Source organism: Hippocampus bargibanti, linkage group LG22, assembly GCF_051943395.1.
Source record: "Hippocampus bargibanti isolate YZ-2025 linkage group LG22, ASM5194339v1, whole genome shotgun sequence".
Taxonomy (NCBI): Eukaryota; Metazoa; Chordata; class Actinopteri; order Syngnathiformes; family Syngnathidae; genus Hippocampus; species Hippocampus bargibanti.
In genome coordinates, this window is record NC_142755.1 from 2,137,650 (window position 1) to 2,155,074 (window position 17,425).

Sequence of the window (17,425 nt, forward strand, 5' to 3'; positions counted from 1 at the left end):
AAGCGGATTACCCGCGACACTGTTGTATCATAAAAAAAGAAAAAAAAACGGAAAATATGTCAATTTTTGGTGCTCTTATGATGTAAGCGCTGTAATCAACAAATATGTCTGTTCCACTTCACCAATAATACAACTGCACGTCATTTCTGGAGGTAGACGGTGGTGATGTGTAATTTGAGACTATACTTTAAATGAATCAATAAATAAATGTTGGAATAACCCATCGGCTAGAGTAGAATGCTACCACAAGCATGCAAAGCAGCGCAAAAGTGACGACTTTTAAACGTGTTGAAATGACCAATCGATGAGTGTGTCTTTACTGTAAATGTTTTTTTTAATCATTTCACTCTTTCAGCGCCATTGCTTGAAATGTAAATCACAACTTTTGAAAATAGTCGCACATTACAATCACCAGGAAATAGCCAAAAGCTAGTTTATGTTCACATACATATTTTTTTCTCGCTGCTAATGAGTAATCGCTTCATAGGGATGACTTTTTTTCTACTTAGATTGACCAAATGTAAAAAAAATAACAATAAAAATGGCCTTATCATAGACTACTTTGTCTTTCACAATCAGTTCTACTCTGCACTGCCAATTTTTTTTTTTTTTTAACTATCAGTCTAATGGTCAGAGGTTATTTAGAGCACTCGCCAGGTCAGTTTGTTGACAATCCCAAAATGTTGACCTTGCAGTGTCGTTAAGAACTCACCGTTGTGCTATGCGCAACCCCCGCCCATAAATCATAAATATCAAGTCAAGTCGGGGATTTCGGGACTGGAGTCGAACTGACCTCTGGAATTTTCATGCAGCATTTTCAAGTGGTTCGCTGTGTCATTTTGTGTGGTTCAAAGTGTTGATGGTGTACGGTACGTATTCTCAACTCCGTCGCTAATTGGTGGCTGCCAATGTAAGCACATGCACTGTTGTCTTCAACCCCCCCCCCCACCCCCGCAACACCGCTCACTGGTTTCTAATTCGAAGTAGCTTTTTTATATAGCCAAAAACTGTCCTTTTGTCTATTCAAGGATGAAAAAATTGCATTAAAACTCTCAAATCTAAGTTGGATGTTTCCTGTTGTCCTTTTATTGAAGTCCATGGACACCCAAAAAGATGCATACCCATGAAAAGTTCTATTGTGGCTTTGATTAAAAAGCTATTTATTTCAAATTACAACCACACATTATTCAGTTTATGGAAGACCATTCACCAGAGTGATTGTCAACTTTGTCAGACGAGTTCTAAATGTCCACCATTTCGTTGCAAGCAAACCCGTACTCGTCTGACAAAGTTTTCATGGGTATGCATCTTTTTGGGTCACCCTGTATTATATACACAGACCTCATATTAAATCGAGACTCTGTCCAAGTCATTAATAAATCTGCACACCTGATTATAAGTGGGAAGATGGATTTGTCTCACAAACCTACTCCTGCTCAGAAAAAATATGCCAGAAAAAGCCCACTCGAACATCTGAAGTTTATTTGGGGTCCATCAGCAGCAGTTTGAATGTGATATGGGCATTCTGGAGTTAAAAGGGTGCGCACACTTGTGCAACTACATCTACTGTCGGCTTTGCTAACATGGGCTATTAATTCCCCCCCCCCCCAAAAAAATGCAAAATTAGCTAACAGGAAGTGGAAAATGTTTCTTTCTACGACAAGTACAAATACTCGTTGTTGCCAACTCCCTGTGAAGTCTATTCGTTCTATTTAAAGCAAGAATCCATGCCGCCACGCCAGTCGGGCTGTTGCTATGGAGACACGTCACGTTCCGAGTCTCTTATCGATACAGCTCTGCCGATGAGGTAAATAAACCTTGTGGTCAAAAGGGAAAACTCGCAACTGAACTTGAAGCAACTAATGAGGTTTTGTGACTTCAAAAGAGCTTTTTTTTGTCCCAACCTGAACGGCAAGAATTAAGTGAAACATTAGCGGATACAAAGAAAGGAAAGACAGCGACGTATTTCACATGCTCGAAAAGGTAAAAGACCCCAATTAAATGATGCAGATAATCCATAAAAAAATAAGGGGGCCCGAGACAGACACCTGCTTTTGACTACTTGATGGAGCTTCTTTAAATGACCGCCCCTTATTGCCATGGAAACCCTTCAGCCGGCAGACTGATCATTAGAGAATGGCGATCCTTCTCCAGGGTTGGCCCCACCTTCCTCTTGAGACATCGCTTTGAGACTCAAGGTTATCTTTTGCCTTTTAAATCTGCGGGATCTGCGCTTTTTCTACCGTTTTATCGTTCCACCCCTACCTTGTTTTCCCTTTAGCCTCTTCGGACTTTAATCTATGATCCCCCTTTCCGCGGTTTGACCGTCTCGTCAATAACGGCCGTTGGTAGTTTTAATCAGAGGGAGCAGGGCTAATTGAAACCCCAATTAGCGGCCTTCAACTTTGTCGGTGCTTGACAGGGAGAAATCACGCTGCTTGAAAATCAGATTTTCATCAAGGAGTACATTTTCCGAAGTCTTTACTCTGCACGGTGGCGTAACTGCATTAGGGCGGTCGATTTATAGCGCGAAGGAGTGAGGATAATGCTGACAAATGGCTCAACCTCAGCGATGTTGTGGTGTGGATGGTTTACATGGCGGTGACCATTTCAGAGAGCAAACATTTGTTTCCACAGGAGGGAAATGGAAGAAGCGTTGGAAATGAAATGCAATTAGCATGAATTTGGATTTCATTGGTAATCACGTCGGGATGGATTCGTTTTGGATAACATGGTAACGTGGCGTCGGATGTCATAGTGCGTGACATCATCACATTAGGGGGTGAATGGCTTTGATTTTTGCGATGTAAGCTGTTAGTTTTGCGATTTTTTTGGGAGGCTAATGAGGGTCAAAAATATCCCAGAAGCTTCAACTACTCAGTAGTAACTACTGAATCAGTTTGAGAAGCTTTATGACAAAGTGTCCAAGTCAAGGCCCGCGGGCCAAATCTGGTCTGCCGCGTTATTTTATTCGGCCCATGAAAGCAAATCAAACTTCTGATGCTTGCTAAAGTCAGAACCAAAATGTCAAATTGTCCCATGTAAACCACACTAACAATGATATTCGACTCTATATTTTAAAACTAGTAATTCATTAATTTGTTGTGGATCTGTTCTTGTTCTACCACCACTGTTGAAAACACGGAGACACTGCGAGAGCAGGCATTCACGCTAAAATGAGGGAAGTCTTATCAGGAGGGCTGCGCACCAACAAAACCTCTATTCAGAGGGTGATGGAAGCTTTAGCCGATACTCCCATGCACAAAACAGCGGGGTGCTATGCTACTCCACCTCTCCCCCTCTATTGAGTCCATCTCATTGCTATCTTTCTTCCAGATGCACTTGTATGCAAACACACACAGACTGACAATCTCCCATTGATGGGATGAATCTCCAAAAAGCCTTTTTCATATCATTCACTCTGCAGAACCGACAGTCAAAAGGAACCACAGACTGGAAATGCATTGAAGACCGTAGCACCCCCCTATCTGGATTTGCTCATGCGGACTGAGAGCATAAACACATACAAAAACTGTCATCAGGGGGAAAAACTACTTTCGGCAAGCGACAAAAGTGATCTTGAATCAACAGTATTCCAACAAATGGTCCACTGGAGTGGACAGAGGACAGCCAGGCTACCAGATTGTCAACGAGGAGCCATCTCGATGGACAGTGAGCCCCTTCTGTTGGTGCCGTGTGTCTTCCTGATTATTGCACTCCAGTCACAAGCTGCGCCAGACACTCCTCCTGAGGAGGCGGTAGTCGATGGCTAAGTGCAACGGAAGCACCAGTGGGCGAGGACAAGGAGCAATTGTGTCTCCAGGTCACTCAGAAGCTTTCGAAACGGTTTGAAATAAATGTGACCAATAAAGCCACTTAATGCAATGAATTTTTATTCCTAGCTGCTTCAACAATTTGTCAATATTACGCTTTGCACGTGACCGAACGCTCAAGACGCTGTAGGCGATGTCATGAGATGACATATTAGAGCTGTGAGAGGCGCCGTTCCTGTGATCGAAAGATGGCAATTGTGGCTGTGCGTCCTTTAGCAGTGTCACTTACATCATTTATTCAAGCTCCTGGACCGTAACTTTATCATGAACGGTGAGTACGGCCTCCGTCAGTCCACCCTACCCCCCTATCCCTACCCCCCTTCCCTCCCTACCGCAAGCATACGTTGCATGGCAGACTCGCCCTCAAACACCCTCTGCCTGCACAGTTCATTCAACCCCATTCACCTTCTCAGCTCATCGAAAAGCTGTCTGGTTGTAAATGGAATGGATACGCATGCGAACACCATGCGCAAAAGAAATCAAGTTTTACAATCAGCTTGACTCCACAGATGACATGTCAATATTATTCCACTATGCGGCGTGGAGTGATGAATCAAGTTCATCCGGAAGCGTTTTTGGTGATGAGATAGAGCTAAATGTCGGAACTTTAATATGCTCCCCCTCCGCAGAATACATAGTGGAGAGCGTTTTGGGATGCGGGTCGTTCGGAAAAGTCGTCCATTGCAGGAAGTTGGCCACGGATGAATCGGTGGCTTTGAAAATCATCATGGAGAAAGAATTCAACAATGACGCGCAGAAAGAGGTGGAAACGCTGGAAGTGCTGAAGAACTTCAATTTGGAAAAATACAATATCGTGAAATGGTACAGCTCCTTTGTCCACGAGGGCCATTATTGTCACGAGTTTGAGAAGCTAGACATGAGTCTTTACCAATATCAGATCACAAAGAAAGATGCTCTGGAGCTAAAAGAGATACGGCCTATTCTGCAACAGGTTTGTTTCCCACACTGCATGTCGGAATGTCCAAAAATTGGATGCGACGAATTGAACGTTCGTCTCCGTTTCAGGTTGCTTTATCGCTGCAACTCCTTAAAAGCCTCGGGATAGCCCATACGGACCTCAAACCGGATAACATCATGCTAGTGGATCACGTGCATCAACCGCTAAGGGTGAAAGTAATCGATTTCGGCACTGCCATTTTGATTTCGGAAAGGTCTAAGGGTACGGAACTTCAGACGCTCTGGTTCAGGTGAGCGAGTGACGGGTAATGATGGGAAAAATTAATGGTGATGGTGAAATTAAAAATATCAATGTTTGGTGAAGATCTCCAGAGATTCTTCTGGGTGCTTCCTTCAATGAGGCTATTGATATCTGGTCTCTCGGATGTATTGCAGCAGAACTGCTCATGGGCAAAGCACTGTTCCCCAGCAGCGATGAGTTTGATATGGTGAGTAGGGTCAAACGTTCCTTTTGATATACAAACCCCTGTAAACTCCCCTTTGGTAAATGCGGGTGTTATTTTGCTAGATGAGACACGTGCTACGAGTCATTGGTAAGCCACCCAAGCACCTACTGAATAGCGGTGTGTACACAAAGCAGTATTTCCAACATTACATCGCCAGAAATGATAAAAGGAAACCAACCCTTTGGATGTTTAAGGTATGGAATGTTTTTAACATCTACGGTCAGTCCAGTTGTTTAACCAATAGAATTGTATCCCGTTTAGTCAAAGCTTTACAGTTCCACTTGCATACCCTGCACCCTAAACACCCTATATGACCTTCTGGAGGTAAGAATGCCAATGTTTCCTGACAGTAAATGAGCTCTATGTGGTTTCTAGTGGTTTATTTATCATATTCCTTCTCACGAGGGATGCGATGAATTGACGGGAGAACACGACAGAGCCAGCGACCTGGACAGGAGAAGCTTTGTGGACTTGTTGGTGAAGATGCTGCAACTGGATCCTGAAGAAAGGATCAGACCAAACCAGATTCTACAACATCCCTTCATCACCATGAGCCACCTCATCCGGGACTTCTCCGACTGCCAATAGTAATAAATTGTCTTTCGTCGTCGCCGAGGGTAGTTTACTGATTCCAATGTTCACGTTTTCTAGTGTTAAATCCTGCTTGGATCTGTTGAGCGGGAATTTGATTGAGGCCTCGTTGAACCAAGGAGACTTTCACCCGTCGCAGTGGAGTGTGACGGATCAACCAAGACCCTTCGGGATGAGGACGATGTGAGATGACGGGATGCGAGTTCTACGATCTGCTTGCTTTTGAAGTGTTTGGGTAAAAACAATTGGAATGTATGGGAGGGAAAAAAATATCAAATGTAAAACAAAAAATGGAACTGGCGTGTGAGCAAGATAAAATTTGGGGAGTCCCTGGCGGATGACTTACTTAGGGTACCCCGACTCCCTAAAAAAGACTTTGAATTGGGTTCATCTTTGGTTTCTGTTTACTTTCACCCCAAACAACTGATGACTGTGACTTTGTGACTGACTGCAAAAAAATGATACGCAAATAAATCTCTGTCTGGCCTGAAGTCTGATGAAAAAACTTGAAAAAAGCAGTGTATTGCCACATTTTTTACACAGCCACTACAAAAACATTTCAGTCCCAATGCATTTTTTTATTGGTATTAAGCTGCATTGTGCTATCGTATAGTCACAAACCAGTGCTCGCTGTTTCACATTGACTTTGTAATCAAGGTGAGATGTTGAGAGACACTTTGCAGCATACCAATGGGAGCGCTTGTAATTGAGTGTCACGCGTCACGGGACAACCAAGATGTGGTCAAATTCAATTCGGAAGAGTGTTTTAAATCCTCGGATCTTAGTGACTTTATCCCCATCATGCCGGAAGCCGGTTTGTGGCTTCTGTCTCAGCGTTAATAGAGTGCTTGAAAACAAGCAGCCACAGACTAGAAATGGATTTTGAGGTGAGGTTTCAAGATGGCCAACAAGGGGTGGGAGCATACTGAATGGTCAGTCTAAATATGGCCAGAAATGGAAAAGGCTTGATACCCTCAGAGGTGCTCAGAGTGGTAATGCCAGAGGAGAGATGATGTGCTCCCTCTTACGAGTTCCTGTTAAGAGTTGAACAGCAGCATTTCAGACGAAAAGGAAACTTTTAATGGAGGATTTGCTGAATATGGCCAGAAATGGAAAGGGCTTGATACCCTCTGAAGTGCTCAGAGAGGTAATGCGACAGTAGGAGTTCTATGCTCCCTCTCATGAGTATCAGTCAATAGGCAGGCAGCATCATTTTGGACCAACTGGAGACTTAATGGAGATTGTACTGACTCCAAAATAAAGTGGATCGTGGTATACCGACCGATACTTTCATCCTGGTGATTTTCCTGTTTGCAGGACCGCCGGGGGCCATCTCTGACTGATGAATGCTAATGAGCCTGATAGTTGTTGTATTTCTAGTTGGCCATTTTCCCTGAAGGCACCACAAGATCATTTGAGGCCAAATCGTGTTTTGTCGACAGTTCAACATGACAAGTGAATAAGGCAACTGGATCTCAAGGCCCGCACGCTTTGCCCTCTCCTGACATAAATGTCAGGGGGAATCTTTGCACTGTCACCCCCTTCATCCGTCGCCAAAATGCCAGCGCCTGCCGGCATCTCAGCCTACGTCACCTGTCAGCTTGTTAGAACAGGAAACACTTGAAGAATGCCTTAACATGGCTGCAAAAATATTTCGACCCTAAATCCTTTTGGGGATATCGGTTACAGTTTATCAGGTTACAGGGTGCACAAAAGTGAAGCCTTTAGCAATCGTTCTATCGCTTCGCCTGATTTTTATTCTGAATCTATGCCGCCATTTATCACTGGCCTCAAAGAGTCAAAAACTGACAGACACAACCACCCCATCCCCATCCTCCTTTGCAACCGCCCGTTTCCGGAGTTTAAGCGGGATGACAACGTGCATCGCCGGTACGCTAATGGGAATGAATCACAGTCAACACAAATAGGCCACGATTCTCCCTGCTAGCGTTGTTTTTGCTAAGATTGGCACTCCTTGGCGACAAACGGCGACATGTTGTTTTATGTATATTTATACAAATTTTTACTGGAACAAGAATACCGGCGACAACCTCACGGTTGAGGCAGGTTGACGTGCGCTGTTATTATTCATTTCGGCTCGCTAATGCAAAGAATCTAAATCGACTGGCATCCTTATTACATCGCAGATCATCCTAAATGTCCCTTTCATTCTCTGGTTTACCTTCCACCTCGCCGTTTGAACAGATTAGTCATAGGCAGACGCACACACAGCGGTTTAATCTTCTGTTCATAGCTGCCAATGATTCAAGTAAAATGGATCAGGGAATCGGGGACTACGTTCAATGAAAAGGAAGCGGCTTCATAGCAACACAAACAAACACACAAGATAGACGACTCGCCCATTTTTTAATGTGGCGCAAACACTTTGCCTCGTCTTTCGGGATCTGTGTTGATATGTTTTGAGGCACAAAAGCTCACAAATTCATTGTCGCTGTACATGCTAATGCATTTGGATGTGCATCCGCACCCCCTCAAAATAGCCTGCGTCCGCTACGGTGAGTCACAAAAGCCGTCACGTTGTATCAGCCTACCGTGTACAAGGCCCACTCGAATAGATTGGTCAGAGTCTTCGCTAGTGTAACCCCCGCATGAGCTACCATGCGACCGCTTTTTGACCTCCCTCATGGGCCTCGCTTTTTGCGCTGGCCTACATCCACGCCAGCTGCTCTTGCGGGCCCGTCCGACTTTAAAAGACAATGTTTTGGCAAAGTGCACTCCGGTTGCCAAGACAATGGCACGTAGTGGAAAACGGGACAATCTTAAGTGATGCTAGCATAAGCAAATAGCTAACGCCGTGCCCTTTTGTGTACATAAGTCGCCATTTTTATTTTCTTGACAAGGCCCAAGTGCTGATAAACCTTCATTGCCTTGTTGCCCGCCACGCACACGCATGTCTTTGCCTGGCGAATGTCGATGTTGTCGATAACGTAGCACGCACTGAGCGTACAATGCGGTGAAGTAAGGGAGGGGGAGTGCGCTAGTTTAGCGAGTCAAAGCGGCTTTTGTCCGCGCAACACAAACGGACATTTGGACGTAGAAAAGCAAGAAGGGAAGTTGTAACTTTCCACCGAGGTCCTGGCCGCGACCCCAGTTTGCTTTTCTTTTCTAATGGATGAAATGCGGGATAGACCTCATTGTGGCACTGCCTCTGTTTTTAGTGAATTTCCGGCTTTATTTCACCATTTATTGTCTCATCCTTCAATAGGAGCAAAATGTTTTTGTGTACGGATGCAAATCAGCCCCCTTGAGTCATTGCGCCGTGTTTTTTTTTTTTTCAATTGGACTTTCCTATTGGAAAGTTGCAAGGACATATGGTCAGACACAGGTGGAATTACATGTTTCTGTGTCTCCAACAGGCAGAAGTGGGCTTTCCCGTCCATGTGCACACCTGCTGTTGGTTTTCGTCAGGACCAATGAATTGACTGCGGCTTGTCAAATTATTTGACCCTGTTGCTGCTCTTGATTGAATGGTTGTTTTCGAGACCTCGTTTTCACTTTTTTGTAATTTAGTTGCCATCTAGTTTGGTATTTTCTTGCATTTTTGTTAATGCCTTTTTTGACGGATTTTCTGTTTTGGACTTTCTTGCCTTTGATAATAAACGTTTTTAAAATCGTATTTTATTTGTGTTGACATTTCTGGGACCCTCAACACTCGGTTCGTTCTGAACCTGCCGAGAATCTGGGTATCTTTTATCGGTCTGAAATGTGATTTTTAACCTGAGTGTTATGTGAGGTGAAAATTATTTCATATATCTGCCGTGCACATCAGTAATATATTCACATTTAGAGGTCGCTTTTCCCCAGCTCCTCGAAGGACACAATATTTGCCAACTGAGCTCCCAGGTACAATTACACAAAGATGTGCTCCGTGCGGCCATTGCCATAGTAACCTCCCCCCAAAAACTGCTCTCCTTTTGAATATCTTCTCCCTTAGAAGATTTTGCACAGTGGAAGCCGTCAGGAGATAGACTCGGAGATCAATGAGGGAATGGCAGCGGGAGCATGTAAATCCGTTCCCAGTGTTCCCAGCTGGGAGGAAGGGATGGAGGGGGGGGCAGGCTGTTGCTAGGTGGAGCTGCACTGATGCTTTTCGGGGGCTGATTACACTGCGTTAACCACACTTGAAAGGCACTGAAAAGCACTTGTTTGTAAATCAATAAATACATCAATAAATAACACATACATAAATACATAAATGTGGCAGTAAACATGAAATTTATTATTTTAATTAAAATATATAATAATAATAATAATAATAATAATAATACTGACGTCATCCTGACTGGTTTACATTTGGCTGACAGGACTATTTGTGGTAGCCTTGCTTGTTCTGAGTCCCACATTGTTAAACGGTGTTCCACAGGGTTCCTTTCTAGAGCTTCTGCTGTTTTCATTGAATCTGCTGCTGTTTTGCTCTATAAAATTCATTGTAGATTTTCTTTTCCCTGATTAATTTCTTATTTCAACTGTCTTTGTCGTCGTGTGACTAATCTTGCGCTCTATAAATAAAGACTTGGAGAAAGCTAATGGATGTGTGAGCCTCATAAATAGCCCGCGATGAGAAGAAAGTGCCGATGCATATGTGGAACTGTCGCGGCTTGGAATTGAAGCGGATTTAGTTTTATTTTTTTTTTCTTTGGATTTCAAGATGCTGAGAGTGACTGCCTTTACAGCAGCTCCTGTCTTTTGTTTTTCTACTTCTTTCTTTCCTTTCTTCACTTTCCTGCTGTGAAATGTAAACGTCTCCATTGCGAGACTAATAAAGGCGAATCTAATATATAGTAAAAAGGAAGAAATAGTCTCAAAAGACATATTTTTGCCGCATTGCACAACACACACTTTGTACTCAGGCCTGGATGTATTTCAGACACACTTTGATCCAACAGATTTCTGAGGGGTGTGATAAGATTATAGGGATCGTCAGCGGCAGTTATTGTGAACTCTCGCTCTCGTTATCTGCTGTTGTCTCTTTTCTTCCTGCTTCCTGTCTTTCTTGCTTGTGATGAATCATTTTTTTTTGCTCAAGCAAAAGTTGATGATTACATAAATGATGAATCAAGCGTGCCACTCGCCGTCTCCCTTTTAGCACCTGAGCATGAAGCTGGAAATAACGCCAAGACTTTTTTCTCGATGCACACCCCTGTACTTGATTATGCGCCGTAAAAGGTAAGGCGAGTGATTTATGCATGACAGGGAAAAAAAATAAAGAAAAATGTAAACAGAAGCAAATGCGAGGGGGGGTCAGCGGCGAATGATGGATTAAAGAAGTGGCAGCGGAGAGATTCATGTATGATTTATGGATCGTTTCGTTTGGCGTACAGGAGAAATGAGAAAGGCGTTGAAAGTTGAATTATTCAAAGAAGTCGTTGGGGTAAACACACGCAGTCGACACGCAAAGTCTAATCAAGCAGGAAGTGTGTCACTGGGTCAAAGGTAGACGTCGTCTGTACCAGCGCGCCAACTGTCACCTCAATTAACCCGAGGGTGGGGGGTACGAGTGGGCTTTTATATTTAAAGGCTACTAGTGAGTGACGCATTGCCCGAATTTTGGCCGAAATTGCCTTTAATAATATAATAACAATAATATATTTCCTTTATAATCGCTTCAATAAAGCTAGCTAATATATAGTCACTGATAGCTATTAGATAACTACATAGCTAATAGATAGTCAGCTAGAAAGCTTGCCAGCCAGCTAGATAGCTAATAGATAGCTATAAGATAGCCATTATATAGCTATCCAAATAGCCAGCTAGATAGATAATAGATAGCTAGCTAGATAGCTAGCCAGATAGCCATCTAGCCAGCCAATAGATAGCAAATAGATAGCTCGGTAGCCAGCTAGATAACTTTAAGTGTGAGTTCATGACCAAAACGTGAGTACAACTCGCTGTACTTTTGTATCTTTAGTATGTTGCGGCTAATGTTCGTGTGCTTGTTAGCCACACTAGCCCGCTAGCATGCTACTTTAGCAAGTTGATAATAAATAATAATACATTTCATTTATGAGCGTCCTTCTAGCTATCTATGAGCTATGTCTTAGCTGCCTGGCTATCTATCTAGCTAGCTAGATATTAGCTATGCGGCTCACTGGCTAGCATCCTGCAATTTCTGTGACAATGACAAGAACCCTGACACTGGCATGGACACATTTTTTTTCACATCATCCGGCAGTGAATGAGTTAAAGAGAAAAATGCCGCTAATGCTAACTAATTAGCCATCCCGCTGTGTTCATTGTCGTAACCGCTATACCCAAAAGGGTTCATACAGACCAAAATATGTTTATAATAATAATTCGGGTTTTCAGCATTGTCCCACAGAGTGAAGCCCACATACCCGTCTCGTAACGCCAAGAAACAAGTGGTTATTGTCACGTATTTCGACCTCCAATAAGTACCGACTTGTCACTACTTTGACATTTGACAAAAAAAAAAAGGCTAATGGTGCAAAGTGAGTGTTAGCGTCGCCATGCAAATGTGTTTTGCACACACGCGACAGACGAGCAGACAGCAGTTAGCGGCGTGCATGCGTGGGCGCTGTATCGCGTGGGAAGTGGCGGTTTGTGCATTTAAAGTTTCATTTTAGGGTGTGTTTTATGGTCTCCTGACACGTGATTCGCGTTAGCTGACCAGCTGCTACTGGATGTACAGAAGGCGAAAAATCTTTTTCGTGCAATGGCCTGTTTTTAAAAGACATTCATAGTCCCTCCATTTCCACCCCTCCCCCCTAATACGTCCTTCAGTGACACACAGGATCATATTCTCTCTCTCTTGGGACTATGAGGTAGCCAATTATTAGTCACCGATAAGCAGAGGAAGGTTCTCCCTCCTCCCCCATTTGAAAGACCTTGGAAGGAAAAAAAAAACATTTAAAAAGAAATAGCAATGTGCGTTCTAAAAATAGTCTTTTTTTTCTAGACTTTTGGTGAAACATGAGTTATCTTCACTAGGGATGGTTTTTTTTTTGCGTCTCAAGCATCTTATAATTTTATTTTAAGTGACTAAGGCTGCTCGTATTTGTTTTTTCATACCATTGGTGGCTAGAAACAGAATTTTGGGGTAACAATTAGCCAGCAAGCTATCAACTGTGAGGCTCTGGCACCCATGTCACTCACCAGACAAAGCCTTATATGCCAAAACACTCAAAGTCACAGATACTAGACTAAAATGGACAAAAATACAACTTGTCCCTCACATGCACTTATTTTGTTAAGTCATCCAAGAACTAAACTGTTGACCAGATGATTTGATGACACCCTAAACCAAAGTCGTCCCAAGGTCATTTCCCCCCATGCATGGCGCCACACCGGACCATCGACTTACTAAGCTCCTCCCCGTCCGCGGAAGAGTTGAGACAACAACATCAGCAAACGTGTGTATCTACCCCCCCCCCCTGAAATCCCTGCTGGACTCGATCCAATCACAGTGCACGCAAGCAGAGTCTCCGTAACCCATGGCTGCAATCTCCCACAAGCATGACGGAGAATAGTGAAGAGGATGCATAAAAAGACGAGTAGGGATACGGTTTCCACTGGAGACCTAAAAGTAAAAATGGCCCCCACCCATTTTTAAAGCTAAATTGGATCATACACCGAGCTGGAACCTGGTGATGGACGGAACGCCCGCCGTCTGGCGACGGCTGCACGGAGACAGACAACAGAGTGTGTCGCCGAATGAACAAAGAAGTGGTCGAGGGGCGGGGGGTTAAGTGGGGGGTACGTGGGCGCCGGTTATGACAGGTACCAGGAAAAGGTCAACAAGGTGGAACAAAAAGACTTGTAAACGTCTGTCGCTACCATGTTGCCATTGACAACCAGACCACCGGCTAGTGAGAATAGTGACAAATCATTCTAATTAGATTGTCCTCAATAAAAGGGGGCTGGGGGGGTGCGTTTTTTTCCTTTTTAAAATCGACATTTGTTGTGTGTATTTAAATGCAGTGCCGTTAATGTAAGATAGCAACTTTTCAAAAGAAGAACAAATGTAGATCTATTTCAAAATGGGTGTTCTCGACTTGGAACAGATTAGAAATGTTTACATTTATTATAATGGAAAGTGATGTCTTGGTTTTCAAACAAATTGGTTTTCAAACAGGTTTCGGGAATGGATTATGGTCGAAAACCAAGGTATCAATGTATTGTATTGTATTGTATTTCTACCGGGTTGAGTGAACACTGACGCGTGTGGCTGCCGCTGCTCACCCACAGAACAACTTATCCTGTGACTGTAAAGTGACATTGAGAGTTTTGAAAGGCGCTTACAAATGAAATGTATTATTATTATTATTACTATTATTATTATTTAAATAAAATACATGAAGGACAAGACAATAGGACAATTAGTTCTGTCCCTTTTTAAAGTTGTTATTGTGGAAGAAGTTGATCAACAGGCCAAGTTGATAACAATATTATGTTTAAGAGATAAAGGGGGGGGGGTTGATTTGTGACATGGCGCACCCTCCGGAGAAGTGGGGGGAGATGTGGGGGCGTGACGGGATGCCTTGAATCCCTAATGAGGGAACTATTGAAGGCCTCGCGGGAATAGTGCAAAGCTGCTTTTGGGAGGAATGTCTTTATTGTCCCTTCATCCTATTAAAGGGGGCTAGGTGGGGGGGGGGGGTACAAATGTTATCGGAGCAACAGGCACCCGATTTGGAAATATCTCCAGTGCCACAAAACACCACGACAATAGATAGCTAGCTAGCGAGAAATAGATAGCAAATAGATAGCTAACTAGATAGAAAGCTAGCTAGATCGCTAGCTCGCGAGATAGCTAAAGATAGCAAATAGTTAGCTAGCTAGGTAGCCAGCTAGACAGATAAATAGCTATTAGTTATCTATTGGCCAGCTAGCTAGCTTTCTATCTGTTGGGTTCTGAAATTATATTTTCTAAGCGGCGGACTGGAGTTAATTTCCGGAGGGACTAAGACGGCTTCATCTTCCTTAGGCTGAAATGAGCCTAATGGAACGGATTTGATGAGAAAATGTTATCGTCACGCCATTGACGGCAGGATGTGGAGGTCCTTAATGGGATGGAGATGTTACTGGAGCGTTTGGCTTACTGCTCTTGACTAAGGGGGTGAAAATGTGATTAGATGTTAGATAAACCACCAAGGACATAGTATAGAGGGGGTGGAGGGGGCATTAAGTGTTAATTTTTTTCCTAAATGGTGGTTTTCAAACAATTTTGCTCATGTTTCTATGAATGAAAAACAAGATTTTGGGGCATTCAAGGGGGCCTACCCCAAGCCTGTTTAAAAAACGTTACAATCCTACCATCTAGTGTTCAGTTTTAGTAGTGAAGGATAATGCGTTTTTTTTTAAACCATCGCTGTTAAATCGTCTATCTGAATAACAATACATTTCATTTATAAGCACCTTTAAAAACTCTCAAGGACACTTTACAGTCACAGGTTAAGTTTTTTTTTAGTGAGGCACGCCAGCGTTGACTCAACCCGGAAGTAACACACATTACTCAAATATAAATTTGTCATAATGTTCATATCTGACTGCGTTTATAATACAATTACATGACAAAAAAAAACATTTTATATATCATAATAATCACTGTTATGATCAAAGCAAATCTCGCAAAATCCAGTTTAACTAGTTGGCGTGGCAGGTATGGGGTTCTAAATTAAACCGCAAAGTAACATCTGTTTTCATAAAGCTGCTCAGCAGAACAAACGCAACGTCAAGACATGAGAAACTTGTTTGGAAGGCTACGTGAAGAAAACCGGTTTTCGTGTGATGACGTCACTTGAACTTTGTTAATTTTAATACATAAACAAAACGGGTTCAATATTTTTGTATCTGACCTTGCAATTTTTCGTGGAAGCATTCTGTTGACTTGACGTGGACACGGCTCCCTGCTCCTCCAGCCTTTATTCTCCAGAAGACCCAAAAAAAGACATTAATTAATAACCATCATAATGACAATTATCCAGCAGAACATTACGATAATTCCAAACACTTTCACTTAAATTTAACATTCAAGTTCGATAGATTGGCACTTAATTTTTTTAATGTTGGATTTTAAACATTCCTTTGTGTGAAGTAGTAGTTATATGGAATATATTTTAATTGATTCAATATCTAAATATGTTTTTTTTAATTTACTTATATTTAAAAGTACACGGTAAGAGTTGAAACCACATATGGCTTACAACAATTGTAAATGCCCCCTTGTAAAGTAATAAAATAGTTTTTTATATAAAATACCTAAAATAATTTATAAAATTAGCCACATGTTGCTGTAAAATACTTAAATATATTAAATGTATAAGAATTCACACATTGTTAGATTTCAGTAATGTAGCGAAATGCTGCCCTCCTGTGGTTACATTGGAGAATGCAGGGAATTTATGGGGAGGACTTTCATAAACAGTTTAACTAGTTTTATTTGACTAAAGCAATTTCATATTTCATTTTTCAACACTCCCATATATTCCATTTTTTTTTTCACATATTTTGATATTACGTTGAAACATATCTTCCCATTGGACGGCATACTGACAAATTGTATGTACGCCAACGTGATTAAATATGTATATAATAGCCTGCTTCCGTGGGGATCCAAAATACAATACAGAACCTTCTCGGTTCTCAACAAATTCGGTTTTCGACCAAAATTTCAGGTTTTTATTCATAGTTTTACAACAAAAATGTCAATTTTCGACCAAACTGAGCGCACCTGAACGTACCCCTCGACTCCCCTCTACTTCCTATACGTAACTTCCTTGTGTCACGTCTCATTGTGACCGACATATTAGTGTCCGATTGTGAGTAGGCGTGTTTGTATTGCTCAATCACGATTAAAAAAGGCAGACGTGATTACATTGATCATGATGTGACATGTTTCGGACTCAACAAAAACAGTCAGGGTTTTAAACCCCAGTTTATAACCAAAATGGGTTCTCTACAAAACTTAGCGAACCTGTATGTACCTATCGACTTCCCTTTGCTTCCTGATACGTCACTTCCTTGTGTCGCGTCTCATTGTGACCGACGATGTATCCTCCTATAGCATTACATTGTGAACGGATGTTTATATTGTTCAATCACGATTTAAAAAAGCAGGCATGATTAAATTGACGATAATAGGAAATATTTCTGGTTTTATGCCCCAGTTTAAAACAGAAAACGGGTTCCTGAACAAACTGAGCGCACCTGTATGCACCACTTGACTGAGTCGACGATCTTCCTCTTCCTGATACGTCACATCCTTGTGTCGCGTTTCATTGCGACAATTTTAAATGCCCCCTTTTAAAGTAATAACATTTTTTTAATATATATACAACCCCAAATAATTAAATGAGCCGCTTTTTGTCTTAAAATCCTGAAATGTATTGTACATTTATTAGAAATCACACATTTTTTTCGTCAGTAGAGCTATTATAGGCAAATGCTGCCCTCCTGTGGTTATATTGCAGAATGCAAGGAATTTGGGGCGGATGACTCATAATAACAATTTGACTACTTTATTTGACTAAAGGACTTTCACATTTCATTTTTCAACACGCAAAGATATTCCTTTTTTATTTTTACACATTTTGATAC

The 17,425-nt window shown here is 42.2% G+C and overlaps 2 protein-coding genes across 2 annotated transcripts in view; one reads left to right on the forward strand and one right to left on the reverse strand.

Moving 5' to 3' along the window:
- The window catches only part of LOC148881565 (uncharacterized), a 101,057-nt gene extending 85,316 nt beyond the window's left edge, over window positions 1-15,741 (reverse strand). The window contains exon 1 of the mRNA XM_088988726.1: window positions 15,685-15,741. The gene's annotated coding sequence lies outside the window, so the exon portion shown is untranslated. The remainder of the gene's footprint in view (window positions 1-15,684) is intronic.
- Window positions 4,711-6,149, forward strand: LOC148881568 (homeodomain-interacting protein kinase 2-like). Its single transcript, XM_088989230.1, has 7 exons — window positions 4,711-4,785; window positions 4,860-5,041; window positions 5,116-5,239; window positions 5,320-5,451; window positions 5,519-5,581; window positions 5,663-5,844; window positions 5,909-6,149. The coding sequence occupies exons 1-7, from the start codon at window positions 4,711-4,713 to the stop codon at window positions 6,033-6,035; spliced, it is 885 nt and encodes a 294-aa protein (XP_088845356.1). The 3' UTR covers window positions 6,036-6,149.
- Window positions 15,742-17,425: the final 1,684 nt, after the last annotated feature.

Bases quoted from the DNA above. Each gene is read 5' to 3' on its own strand.
- LOC148881568 (XM_088989230.1), top strand. From the start codon at position 4,711: ATGAGTCTTTACCAATATCAGATCACAAAGAAAGATGCTCTGGAGCTA. The intron at 4,786-4,859 runs GTTTGTTTCCCA...TCTCCGTTTCAG, and splicing joins TACGGCCTATTCTGCAACAG to GTTGCTTTATCGCTGCAACT. The intron at 5,042-5,115 runs GTGAGCGAGTGA...TGTTTGGTGAAG, and splicing joins CTTCAGACGCTCTGGTTCAG to ATCTCCAGAGATTCTTCTGG.